At 48.2% G+C, this 12,626-nt stretch overlaps 1 protein-coding gene across 9 annotated transcripts in view; it reads right to left on the bottom strand.

Annotated features, from left to right (window-relative positions):
- BCL11A (BCL11 transcription factor A) overlaps positions 1-11,304 on the bottom strand; it is a 98,705-nt gene extending 87,401 nt beyond the window's left edge. For 2 of the 9 annotated variants that reach the window (XM_080685407.1, XM_080685403.1), the window contains exons 1-2: positions 10,880-11,050; positions 3,604-3,933 (exon numbers count right to left, since the gene is read on the bottom strand). In XM_080685407.1, the coding sequence (XP_080541533.1) occupies positions 3,604-3,933; positions 10,880-10,934 (385 nt within the window). In that variant the 5' untranslated portion in view covers positions 10,935-11,050. Of the gene's footprint in view, positions 1-3,603; positions 3,934-8,347; positions 8,564-10,289; positions 10,366-10,879 lie in introns of those variants that run through there. The other 7 variants (XM_080685411.1, XM_080685406.1, XM_080685408.1 and 4 more) reach the window with 6 other exon arrangements.
- Positions 11,305-12,626: the final 1,322 nt, after the last annotated feature.

The raw sequence follows: 12,626 nt of genomic DNA, 5'->3' as shown, positions 1-12,626 counted from the left end.
GTAGCTCTCCTTTCATTAGGGTATCTGTCTTACATAGTATTATCTAGATATGAAGTGTAGGCAAATAATTTTTACATACCCTGATATAAGTGTCTCTCTTCATGATTGTAAGGAGGAAAAAAATGTTACATATCAATAGTAGTAGACTTTACTAAATTTTGTAGAATTTGTCATATTATCTCCCATTCTCTCAAAACAAACAAACAAACAAACAAACAAACAAAAAGGTTTATTATAGCCCAATCCTAATTTAAAAATTTCTATGTGCAATAAGCCAAAACCTCAAATCTGATACGTAGGATAATATTTTTTGGCCTTTTCTATATGTGAACAGCGGTTTTATATTCACTAATCTCCAATGAATATTTCCCCGTCATAAAATATGAGACTAGAAAACAAAACCAAACCCTTATTAAGAGCCCTGGCTGCCAGTCAAAGGCTGCTGATATCTGATGGTGGATATTTGACACACAAACTGATGAACTGGGCCCCACACAGTATAACCTGCTCATTTCCAGTTACATTAACACTATTTCAATGGTCTCAATGGATCACAGTCACACAATATTTTGACTATTTGAATAAAGTGAAAAAAGCAACCTGATCAATGTAAATGTGTGTAGGTAACACATGTACATGGGTGACGTGCTGGGCACATACCCATCTATTCACCAGGTAAAAATTATCCTTTCTAAAAACATACTCAGCTTTGAGAGGCCTATGTACAGTCAAAATGAATAGCATTTTACTGAAGATTTAAAGAACTCTATCTTATTCTCCTATTTGAAAGCCCTGAATTTTAAGCTTTATTTATCTCAGGAAGATCTGTCGCTGTTTTATTCCTGCTTCCTGCCTATAAAATGGCCCAGAGCACACAGTGAGCTCAAATCCAACTTACATCACTTTAATAAAGCCTTTCCTACACAGCGCACTTAAATGACTACCTTTTATGTGGTTGCCAAACATATTCTTCCAGAGATTCATCAATACATCTCTTTCCTAATACAGAGCATTGCTTCTCCTTTATTTTTGTGACACGATTCAAATATCTACTGAATGATTACTCTTATTGTTTCCTTCCTCGCCATAAAAAGAGAAGCAGACTTGGAATTGTGAAGACGTGCTTGAGAGAAATGGGCTGGGAGTACACAGCTGTCTTCCAGAACTTCGCTTCAGAGGCACCTGAGGGCCAGGGCATCTTAATTTATGTGCAATAGTAGAATGTTAATTTCACCATAGGAAACTCTTAATTCATTACTGTGAATTATGAGAAGTCGTGATGCTAGCTACTGACATCTCGCTTTGAGATGTGACCATGCTATTTATGTTCAGCCAATTCCGGGGTGGGAACAGGTGATTAAACACAATGAAAGGAATCAAGGCTTTGTAATTATTCGTGCATGCAAGGTTTACCTCACCTGGGTCGAAGCACTTGTGTACCCATCATCTCAGTGAAATTATTTCATATTGGCCCTATAAAATATATTTTAAACTTGCCCTATTTTTTGGCTTCTGTGGGCTCTGTTATTGTACTAGTTCTTGAAAAAAAAATAAAACCTTTATGACAACCAGAGAGTTAAGGAACATATCTTTTCTTCCCCTGCATAGATTCACAACTATAACAGCAAAAAGCCTTTACTGCAGGGCCTTCCCCAGCTTTCAGAGTCCTCCTCTAAGTACAGAAGCACAAAATTTTCGAGCTGGTTAATCTGAGACTGAATAACCTATCTGGGACCTCAGTAAGAAGTGTGGTTTTAATTCTTGCTTGACAGACACTGTGTTTTGTCTTTTAAACGGGCAGCTCAATATGTAAATACGATGTTACATCACGCAAGTGTTACTCCATATTTGGTGATTTAGAAAGGCTTTGAATCTCCGAAGATGACAAATCCCCTTCCGCTTGCTCTTGCTTCATTAATCATGCCTTACACTTCTGTTCATTTTCCTTCCAGTCACAAGACAGCACATGGAAATGGTCATTGCTGTATCCTACGGGGGGTGGGGGGGGGAGGGAGGAGGGGATGGGGGGGAAATAGAATCTTAACCTACCCGTCACATAAGCTCAATGTGGTGGATTCGAGAAAAATATTTTGTAAATGCAGCTTCTCTGGGAGCAGATTTCTCATTTCACTGAAGGAAAAGTATCTGAATACTACTGCAGGACGCATTTAAAAAGAAAGAAATGCCACGTTTGATTTTAAGGATCAAATTCCAGAGGGGGAGAGAAGAAATAATATGACATTTAATCCCCTCTGGACCACTGACCTACTACAGTTCAACTTTGTGGTCAAACTAGGTCAGAGGGACCAGTTACAGTGAATCAATTGATTATATGCACTATCTTTCCTAAAACTGAACAAATCTCTCGTCTTTGGGGGAGGGGACAGGGGGAAACAGAGGAAAGTGATCCACTGACAGTCAAGCCATTTTTGTCACCAAAGACTCTGCATTCAGTTTGTCTTATGTGTTAAATCACTGTTGTTTCACACAAAGGTTTTAAGGACCACTATATAGTGTTGTGTTTATCTCTTAGAGTAGGGATTTCAGTCCCTCTGCTAGCTGTTAATTCCTTTTCCCTTGAGCTGCTGAGAAACCCACACACCTAGTTACCTCTCTGCTAAAATTAACCAAAGGGAGGAGAGCTGTTGAATGTATTGTACCTATTTTTCTGAGAGAATTTTTACATGGTGTTACAGCAGAAACAGTGGAAGTCTGGACTGGACATTTGTAAGGGTGACATGTGGTTGTGTAAACCACAAACAAAATCAAGATACATCTGTCAAAACCACATCAGAGACAAGAGAGAGCAGAGAGAAGCATTTATCATTTAGCTGAGGAGGCAGGCTGCAGGGAGCAGCCGTTCCTGTCAAACCAACCTTTTGAAATTTCCAACATGCCCTTAAACTTTTCGAGTAAGCATGTCTGTGCGCTTCAGCAACTGCCCTCTCTACTCTGGCCTGGCCAGTCGAAAATGGCATCTTAAAGTCAAGGTCACGGTGTCATCCCGCCACGGGGCTGTGTTTAATTACAGCCCCATACGGGCTGACAGCCAATATGGATCCAAGGCTAGCCCTTAAGCTCAGTTAACTCTTTCCACCCCCTCCAAAAATGCCTGTCAGCCCAGCCCACTTCGTGGAGGCCCTGAGAACGAACTGCACCCCTGGGAGGTCTGACCAGGTGTTCTGACTCAAACAGGTCACTGGCCCAACTACAGATGCCTACGTGGCCACAACGTCTCTAACTTGTTCCCCCAGGCTAGAAAGGGACACTAGAAACTGAGCTAGGTGTAGTAAGAGTCAACACTTAAAAATGAGAAGGGAAGAAAGAAGGAAAGAAATTCAGAATCAGCAGATCCAGAGGGAGGGTATCAGGTGTGTGCACCGACTCCACCTACATCTAAGTCAGTGAAGTGGAAAATATTTATTTTTATATTGTGTCCTGGATGTCAGCAATTGGAACGATTGTTTTAACATTACAGGCTGTCATGGACAGTCACATGGAGAAATACAAAAAGCACTCCACCACTCCTCAGTGCTTGGCTACAGCGCCTCTGGAAATGAAAAGAAAACATGCAAACAGCTTTTCTCCTTGCTTCTCATTTACCTGCTATGTGTTCCTGTTTGGGGCAAATTCCTCTAGATGACGTTGATAAACAATCGTCATCCTCTGGCGTGACCTGGATGCCAACCTCCACAGGATTGGATGCTTTTTTCATCTCGATTGGTGAAGGGGAAGGTGGCTTATCCACAGCTTTTTCTAAGCAGAGGCTGCCATTGCATTGTTTCCGTTTGTGCTCGATAAAAATAAGAATGTCCCCCAATGGGAAGTTCATCTGGCACTGCCCACACGTGAGGAGGTCATGGTCCCCTTCTGGAGCTCCCAAAGGGCCGTGGTCTGGTTCATCATCTGTAAGAATGGCTTCAAGAGGTTCGGCTGTGGTTGGAGAAACAAAAGCACAATTATTAGAGGGCCAGAAAGGAGAGACAAGAGAGAAATAATTATCAACCTATCCCATCCCACCACATTATGTAAAGTGTTTCTAGACTCTACCTTATAAACCCCAGAAAATGTGAACACCTAAAATGTACAAAGCTGTGGAGGTGGTCAGCAAGAAAGCAAATTTATCAATGAGGCAAGTCATCATATATTTAAAGAAATCATCTTATATTTGAAGTCTAACTTGAAAAGCTCCAGAAATACACACACACACACACTACAAATGTGTCTGGCTTGTGAGTTTGAGAAGAACGTGACTATTAAATAAAGTTAAGGCAGGGGACATAAAGAAAGCTTAAATAATAACTATTCTCCCCCCCCCCCAAAAAAAAAAACCTGTAAAAACATAGATTGGAACCAAGTTTCTTTTTTCCCCTACATACTAAGTTGTCTATTGTTCCAAAGAATAAAAGGAGAGGTGAATAAAAACACACACCCTTTGTGTGTGAATGTATATACTCCTAAGTTATACAGAGACATAGCTTCATAAATTAGAAAGCTACTACATCACACAGAAAATGTGCCACATTTACACCGCCGTAATAAGAAAACGACTGCATTCACCTGTGAAACGGATCTAAATAATCATCATCACGCAGCATCATTCACACTGCCAAAAACCTTTCTGATCTCATGCTCAGCAATGCCACAAAATCAAAGAAATACCAAATTCACTGGCAATTCTTCTCAGACACATTAGCTAAATGGGATACTTTTGAGTACTTAAGAAAATAAGCCAATTAGTCATTTTTCATTCTGAAGAAAGAAAGCCTAAAATATCCTAAAACATGTTTGTACTTGGTGGCCTCCATCACATAAAAATCAGAATGGTCAAGCAAACGCCACATTTCAGAACAAGGCTGAGAAGTCCTTTCTTTAGACTTGAAATACTTTGCCTAATGTTGTCAAAGTTGACTAATTTTCTGAATGAGCTCTAAAACGCTTCATTATGGGACTATTTCTGCACACATAATCACCAGCGATGGTATAACAAGGTAGATACGTCTTTTATTCCTGTTTCCTTTTTTTAAAAAACACCTTGCACCAAAATACTCCAGCATCTATCTGAACAGTTTCTATTACTGTTTAACCTTCCAAAGGGGAAAAGAGAGTTGGTAAGTCTCTGCTTCTGAAACCTTATGCTTACTCCATTAAAAAAAAAAATCATAAAATACAAAACACTTCCAGGATGCTGCCAGTTAATAAAACTGAAGCAGAAAATGTACAAGTCTTAAACAGTTAATCAGTCTGACCTTCTTTAGCAAGCTGCCAATTTCACATTTAATGAACTTAAAGCCACAGAGAATCAAAAAATAGATTTTAATTTGAGTGTAGAATATTGGAACAGATTTTGATAAAGTGCAAAAATCCAGTGAACTCAGGTTAAATTTATTTCAACCCTACCCAGACTGAATATTGAAGGGGAAGATCTGGAGTAACTCCCAGATGTGCTGGGTGAAATAATATTGAGAGAGCCCTGCCTAGCTGCACCTGTGCTCAAGTAGGACATGTCATAATTTCTAGCCTCTGGTACTCCTCCTAATTTAATATAAGGTCATCACAGGAATATGAAGGTTATATTCCTACTAATAAAGGCAGCGAGGTGAGCACTTACGTTTCTTTGCCCAACATACTGACCAAATGATAAACACAAAATACGCATGAATACTTCTCAGATAAAAAGCGACAGACGGAAGTGCTTATGCATTATGCCTCTATGTCATTTTTCTCCTACATTTGCTTTCATTTTGACCAAGTGAGGAACTGAATAGAGAAGTCATTGTCCCAGATCCCTGCTATTTGAATTCAGGATTTTAAGTACACATGGACAAATGTGGGTTTGTTGTTGTTGCTGTTGTTGTTGTTTTTCAGCATTGACTACAAGTTCTGAAGTTTACAGACTAAAGAAAGATTCAGGAAAAATATTTTATTTTATTAAAGTTAGTAGTACCCTTGGCAAAAAAAAAAAAAAAAAAATTAACTCCACCGTTAAGATTCTTTTTCTGTTCCCAAGGCCTGACACATTTCTGAAAGCAGAAATATTTAGGAGTAAATGGAAATACTCTCCTAGGTAGCAAATAGTTAAAGGTAATGCGGAACAAAACAGACTTGGTTAAAGTCTTCTGAATGTAGTGACTGAACTGATTTACAATCAAAACCAGGAAATGAAGTGGTAATTCAGAGGTTGCTGATTACACCTCCACATTTCACCTAATTAATTTTATAGGAGGCAAAGTTCTTGAAAATAACAAGATGATCAAATGTACAGATATAAAACCTGTAACCTCAACATTTTCTATGCTCTTAACGTAAATTATTGCTAATTAACAAGAATTATATCCTAATGTATGAAATAATGTTTAACATCGGGCTCCCTGCAAAACATTTGGCTAGTGATGTTCAGAAAAATACCAAAACGTGTTCTTATTATTGCTGCTATATTATTAAAAATCAGGCGGAGTGGGGCACAAAGAAAATATGAAAATACCATTCTCTTGGTGTAGTCTACTGATTTGCATTGACATCTTTTCTCAGTGGCAATCAACATTTCCTTTCTGGGCATCAGATAATTTCTCTGTATTTTAATGCAAATTCCTCTTTCCCTAAAAATATTCCTAACCTCAGCCATTTTACCCCCTCCTTCAATTCAACTCCATCCTCCTTCGCCCCCACAATACCATCCTTTCTGAGCTCCGGCCTAAGCTCCCGCTACAAAGCGGGGAGTCCAGGATTGAAGTGGAAGGGAGTGGGCAAATAATCATAATAATTAGCGCGAATTCTCTACAAGAGAAAGAAATAGAAAATAAAATGCTTCTGCGTTCAAACAGCAAGACAGACTGAAACGTCTCAATGCCCCAGCGGCTGACTGAGAGATCTTTCCTCTCTCTGCTGTTGCAAAGGAATAAATTTAAATTTTTAAAAAAAAAAAAAAGGCCTTAGAAGAAATGTAGGGAATGAGCGAGGGAAACTAGGGCTGCTGGGGAGGGGGGCGGGGGAAGAGATCTGCCTTCAAGTTTGCTTTCCAAGTCCTTCCCTTTGATTGTCTTAGCAGGGTAAGGAAGCAAACCGAGACTGAAATGCCGAGAGGAAAAGCAAAGAAACAAAAGCGAAGGCAGGGGCGACAGACCCGGAGCAGGGGGCCCGCGGGGGCGGCCGGTGCAGAAAGTGAAGTTGGGTGCAGGGACTCTGAGGCACAAAGCGAGCAGCATGCTGGCTGCAGGCTCCGGCCGTGCTCGCTGCGAACACGTGCAGCAGCGGCAGCGGGGACATGGGGCCATGGGGCCATGGGGCCGGGGGCCGGGGGCCGGGAGGCGGCGGGCAGCCGGGGGCCCCGACTGCCGCCTCCACTCGCCGCCGGAAGACAAGATTCCCCGGGCCAGCCAGTTGGGAGAAAAGGCACGTGAGGCTTAAAAATCTCGGCTGGTTAACCTGGTGCAGTCTCGGTAATACCGCACACACCTCCAGCGCGGCTCCAGAAATTCATTTTGTGTCCAAAGACTCACTTTACTTTGGGGGATCTCAGCAAATGCATTTCTCCCGCAATTCCGGCACCGATGAGCGCAGCGCCGCGGCGGCTGCGGTTATTCATTATTAATGACGCTGCTTGCCCGCATCATTATGATGATAACTATTACTATTGTTGTGATTTCGGGCTCCTAAGCGAGAGCTGCAGGAGGCGGGGGAGCCGGGGGTCGGGCTGCAGAGCCGCTCTGCAAGCCCGCGGTGGCCGCAGTGGTCCCTGCTTTGAGCGGGGGTGAGAGGGTGGAAGAAGTGAACCTGGAGACTAAGTACAAACTTGCCCGATCCCACCCGTTGGCCTTGCCGCGAAGCCGGAGAGCGCGCACTCCCCTTTCCTCCCTACCAACGTTGCCCGCCCCGAAAGAAAACGAGAACTGCACCCCGCTTGGCTCTCGGTGCCCGGGGATGTCGACGCACTAGGGTGCTTCTCCGCAGCCCTGGCCTGAAGCATTTTTAAAGTCAAAATGAAGAACAAAGACATAAGGGGTGATGGGGGGAGAAATGGAATTCTGCCTAACCGTCCGTTTCCCCCACCCCCACCCTAGCAAAGCTCTTCCCTCCCCGGCAGAGAAACGGAGAGCAGGGGGTGGGGGAGGCTCTGGTACAGGTTCAAGTTCGCTGAGCTTTCTTGATCTTGTTCTGCCTCCTAGCGACCGAAAGGCTCTCATTCAGCCCAAGAAGCAAAGGATGGGGGGGGGGGGGGTCCTGAAGAACCGAATGACTCCCGCCCCCTCTTCGCACCCAGTAAAAGGAGCGACCCCCGCACCCCCTCCAAGCTGGTCTCATAACCTAAAGCCCGCACTGGAACGAGTGGAGAGGGGGGTTAACCCACCCAGCAAGAAGTATCCCGAGATGGACCCGGGATGGGGGTTGGGGGGTGCGGCGAGGACTGCAGGTCTCAGTCCGTCCTTTGAGCCCCCAATGCATCCTTCCGAAGGGCCCGGCTTTCCCGACTCCTACGAACACTGCCCTTCTTTCCCGCCGGTACCTGGCCGGACTGTAACTTCACACCGCCGCGCGCCGCGTCTGCTCCGCATCCGGCGCAGCCGGGGGAGTGGGGGGCGGGGGAGAGCGGCGAGGGAGGGATGCGCGGGGGTGGGGAGAGGGAGGGCCCCGCAACGTGCCGGGGCGGGGGAGCTTCCAAACTGTGTGTGACAAGTTCCAGGGCCCAGTGAAAAATTCAATTCCCTGTGCGCACCCCCCCCCCCCTTTAAAAAATACAGAATTGGGTATAGATGGTCCTTTAAAATTGCATCAAAAATTAAAATAAGGGTGGTGAGTGAGGAGGGGAAAGGGTGTGGACTCTCTCACGCCTTTCTTTCCCTCACTGACAAACTTTCCTAAGTGCCCACCCCCGCCTTTCCAGACGCACTCTCTAGCCAGGAGAGAGCCACCTACCCACCCCTTATGGGGGCTCACAAGGGCCACCACCACCACCACCTATCCCGACCGAGCCAGGCCCAGGATAGAGGACAAGAACTCAAGGATGGGGTGCGCAAAGTCCTGGGATGCAGTACTCCCAGAACGCATACTCGAATATACTACCCCCTGTCGACCTCTCCACACCCATCCACCCCTACCTGGCTAGTCAGTGCTCAGGGGGACGGGGGGAAGGGCTGGTGGCCAGACCCGGTGGGAGGGGGGACAGGGAAAGCACGTGGTGACCTCCCCGCTGTCCAGAGCTGTAGACAAGAGACGCGGGGGGCGGGGAAGGGGGAGGCAGAACGCGCTTTTTCAGTTGCTTTACAAAATAAAAATGCTTTGCAAAGCCGAGTTTCTCCCCAGGCGATTTCGAAGTCGAGTTGGCCAGGAGGTGGTCTGAGTATTGTGCTGGGGGCAAGAGGGGACCGTGGACCCCGCCAGCGTGGAGTCTCGGTACGGCCAGCCGCAGTGCCGGCGGGCGGGCGCCGGGAGCCGGGTGGGCGATCCCGGGCAGGGCGGGGGCGCGGCGAGGCTCGGCGAGGCCCCGGCGAGGCCGGGCCGCCGCCTGCTCCCAGGCTGCCGCGCCGCGCTCGGTCCTCTGTCTGTTTGTTGGCAGGAGGCTCCCGCACACGCGGTGCTTGTAAACATTCAGACACGAGATTTTTCCCAATCAAAATCCACTTCCACTTTTTTTGAAAATCTTCCAAAAAATAGTAAGAGGAGGGAGTTCCTCGCTCCCTCTCCGTGCCGCTAGCGCTCCAAGTTTGCAACTAAAGGGGTTTGGGGGAAGAGGTAATTGTAAATTTTTCCCCATTATTTAAAGAACGTGAGATTTTTGCCGGGGGGTTGGGGGGGGGTGTTAAAGAGGAGAGCGTTGCAGAAAACGGCCGGCGGAGCGTTTGGCTTCTCGATTTAGGGGCAAGAAATTTTGCATTCTACTGCCTTGTTTTATTTAATTTTTAAATAAATTTTATTTTGCTCGTCTTCTCGCCGCCACTGAGGTTAGGCCGGGAGGGGCGGGCATCCGCAACCTAGTCGGCGGCGGCCCGGGCGCCCCTTCTCCCACTGCAGCTCGCCCCCGGCCCTTGCTCCTGCCCTTCCGCGGCGGCGGCGGCGCGAGAGGGCGAGCGCGAGGATCCGGCACAAAAGGCAGCGGGACAAACACCCACCTCGGGCCGGAACAAAAGGCGGCAGCGCGGACCACGACTCCGGTCCTTCCCGGTCGCCCGGCTCTCCCAGCCGCCGCGGCCCCTCTCCACACTCCGCAGACTCCGGAGAGCCGGGGGCCCCCTCCCACAATCCCACTTTCTCACTATTGTAGATGACTACTTTCCTCCCTTTGCACACTTTACCGTGAGCGCGCTGATGTCCGAAGGCCAGTCTCACCTATTTTCTCCCTGGGAATTGTTTTTTAGGCTTGGATTCCCTATCATACACACACACACACACACACACACACACACACACACACACACTCTCACACACACTCACACACACACACACCCGTTTTCCTTCCTTGGGTGAGTGGAAGCAACCCCCCTTTCCCTTCCAGTTCCCTCCCCTAGGTTTGCCTGAGAGTTGTTCGCATTCATACATATAGCATTGTTCATTATTTTGCAAAATTGAAGGAGAAATCATTGCATTCCTTTTCGAAAAGCGAAATAAAGCAGCGGAAAGCAGGAAAAAGGAGGAGTCAAATTTTTGTACAATTAAATAAAATAAAAAGGTGCTTGCTGTCCCAAAAGTACATACGGCTACGGTTCGGGATGGAATGAGGTTTTTCTCCTCCCTTTAATCTCTTTTATCCGACTCTCGGAGGTTTTTCTTGTGAAAAAAATTTTAAATGCATGCACACACCCCTGGCTGCTCCTCGCTCTTACTTCTCGTCCTGCGCGCTCTCGTGATTATTAATAATTATTATTACTATTATTGGGTTACTTACGCGAGAATTCCCGTTTGCTTAAGTGCTGGGGTTTGCCTTGCTTGCGGCGAGACATGGTGGGCTGCGGGGCGGGCGGGCGGCGGCGGCGGCGGCGGCGGCGGGCGGACGACGGCTCGGTTCACATCGGGAGAGCCGGGTTAGAAAGGAGACTCCAGAGAAAATATCTTCATCAGTGCCTTTTGACATCCAAAATAAATTAGAAATAATACAAAGATGGCGCAGGGAAGATGAATTGTGGGAGAGCCGTCATGGCTTTTTTTTTTTAAGCAAAAAAAAAAGAGAGAGAGAGAGAGAGGAGAGATAGAGGGAGAGAGAGAGGGAGAGAGAGAGAGAGATGAAAAAAATGGCAAAAGCCCCCCTGAGCTGCAAGTTCAAGTGCGGACGTGACGTCCCTGCGAACTTGAACGTCAGGAGTCTGGATGGACAGAGACACACAAAACATGGGCAGGGCGAGCAGGAGAGAAGGGGAGGAGGGAAGGGGAAGCTCACACCAATGGACACACATCAGGGGCTGGACATGAAAAAGAGACCAGGACAAGCCAATGGCCAGTGCGGGGCGGGGGAGGTGCGGGGCGGGGGGCTCTGCAGACGCCAGACGCGGCCCCCGGGGGAGGGGCAGGCGGAGGGGAGGGGGCGCTGGGGCCGCGGCTCACTAGTGGCCGCAACGAGCGCCGAAACAGCGGCGTGGCTGGGGGAGAAGAAAGGGGCGTAGGGGATAGGGGTGGGGGGAGCAAGACGTGCTCCTTCCCCCACGCCGCACGTGCACCCCAAAATGAAAGATTTCTTTTCAGCTGGAGTGTACGGGGAGGCTGCTGCCCGGGGCCGGAGAAGCGCGGGCGGAGGGAAGCCAGGTAGAGTTGCTCCCGGACACCCTCCTCCGTGCGCACACCCACTTCCCCTCACCGCCGCCGCCGCGCTTGCTCCCCGTGTGCGGACGCCGGCGGCTGAAGTGAAAGCCCTGAGCCCACGGCTGCGCTCGGGAAACTTTGCCCAAGGAGAGGATAGCTAGCAAAGAAAAATCACCCTAAGTTGAGAGCTAAGCCTCCAAGTTACAGCTACGCAGCGGGTGAGGGGAGGCAGAAGGGAGCGCGTGGCGAAGCGGAGTCCAGCCCAAGTTTGGAGGGTGGCAGGTCGGGAAGGGCAGCGCTGGGGCCTCCAGGCGGCCTGGAGACAGGGGGCAAGGGCGTGGGAGGCGGTGCAGGCCCGGGAGGGAGAGTCGGGAGGGCGCCCCCAAGGCCGAGCCGGGGGTCCGGGGTACTGAGCGCCCCGACAAACGATTGGGTCTGGATGCAACTAGAAGCACGGAGTAGAGGCGCCCAAGGGTCGCGGAAAGAGAGAGAGGCCGAGAAATAAAAACATGAGCAGCCAAACTCGGGGCACGTCTCGGCCCCCGGAGGGGAGCGATGGAGGCGCCGAGGCGTCCACCTCTCCGAGCAGCCACGGGCCAGAGGACAAAGCATGGGCAGTCCTGGGAGATCCAATCCCTGGGAACGTGCCTCTGGCGCCGCGGGAGGTCCCGGAACCGGGGCCCAAGGATGGACACACCCCCTTCCAATCCGGAGCCACTGCATAAGCACAGAAGAATGAAAAGAAAATGTTTCTTACGGACAGAGCACAACTATTCCTGTGCTGTTACCCGGGGAGAGAAAATAGGGAATGGAGAGAGCGACTGGCTCGTTGGAGCAGCGGGGATGCCATGGTGGTGGGGTGATCGCCCCGGGTTTGCGCCGCGCTCCCCACGCCAAGC

Source organism: Plecotus auritus, assembly GCF_963455305.1.
Source record: "Plecotus auritus genome assembly, chromosome: 8".
Classification (NCBI taxonomy): Eukaryota; Metazoa; Chordata; class Mammalia; order Chiroptera; family Vespertilionidae; genus Plecotus; species Plecotus auritus.
The sequence above is the reverse complement of the archived record's forward strand: the minus strand, read 5'-3'. Positions and strand labels throughout refer to the sequence as shown.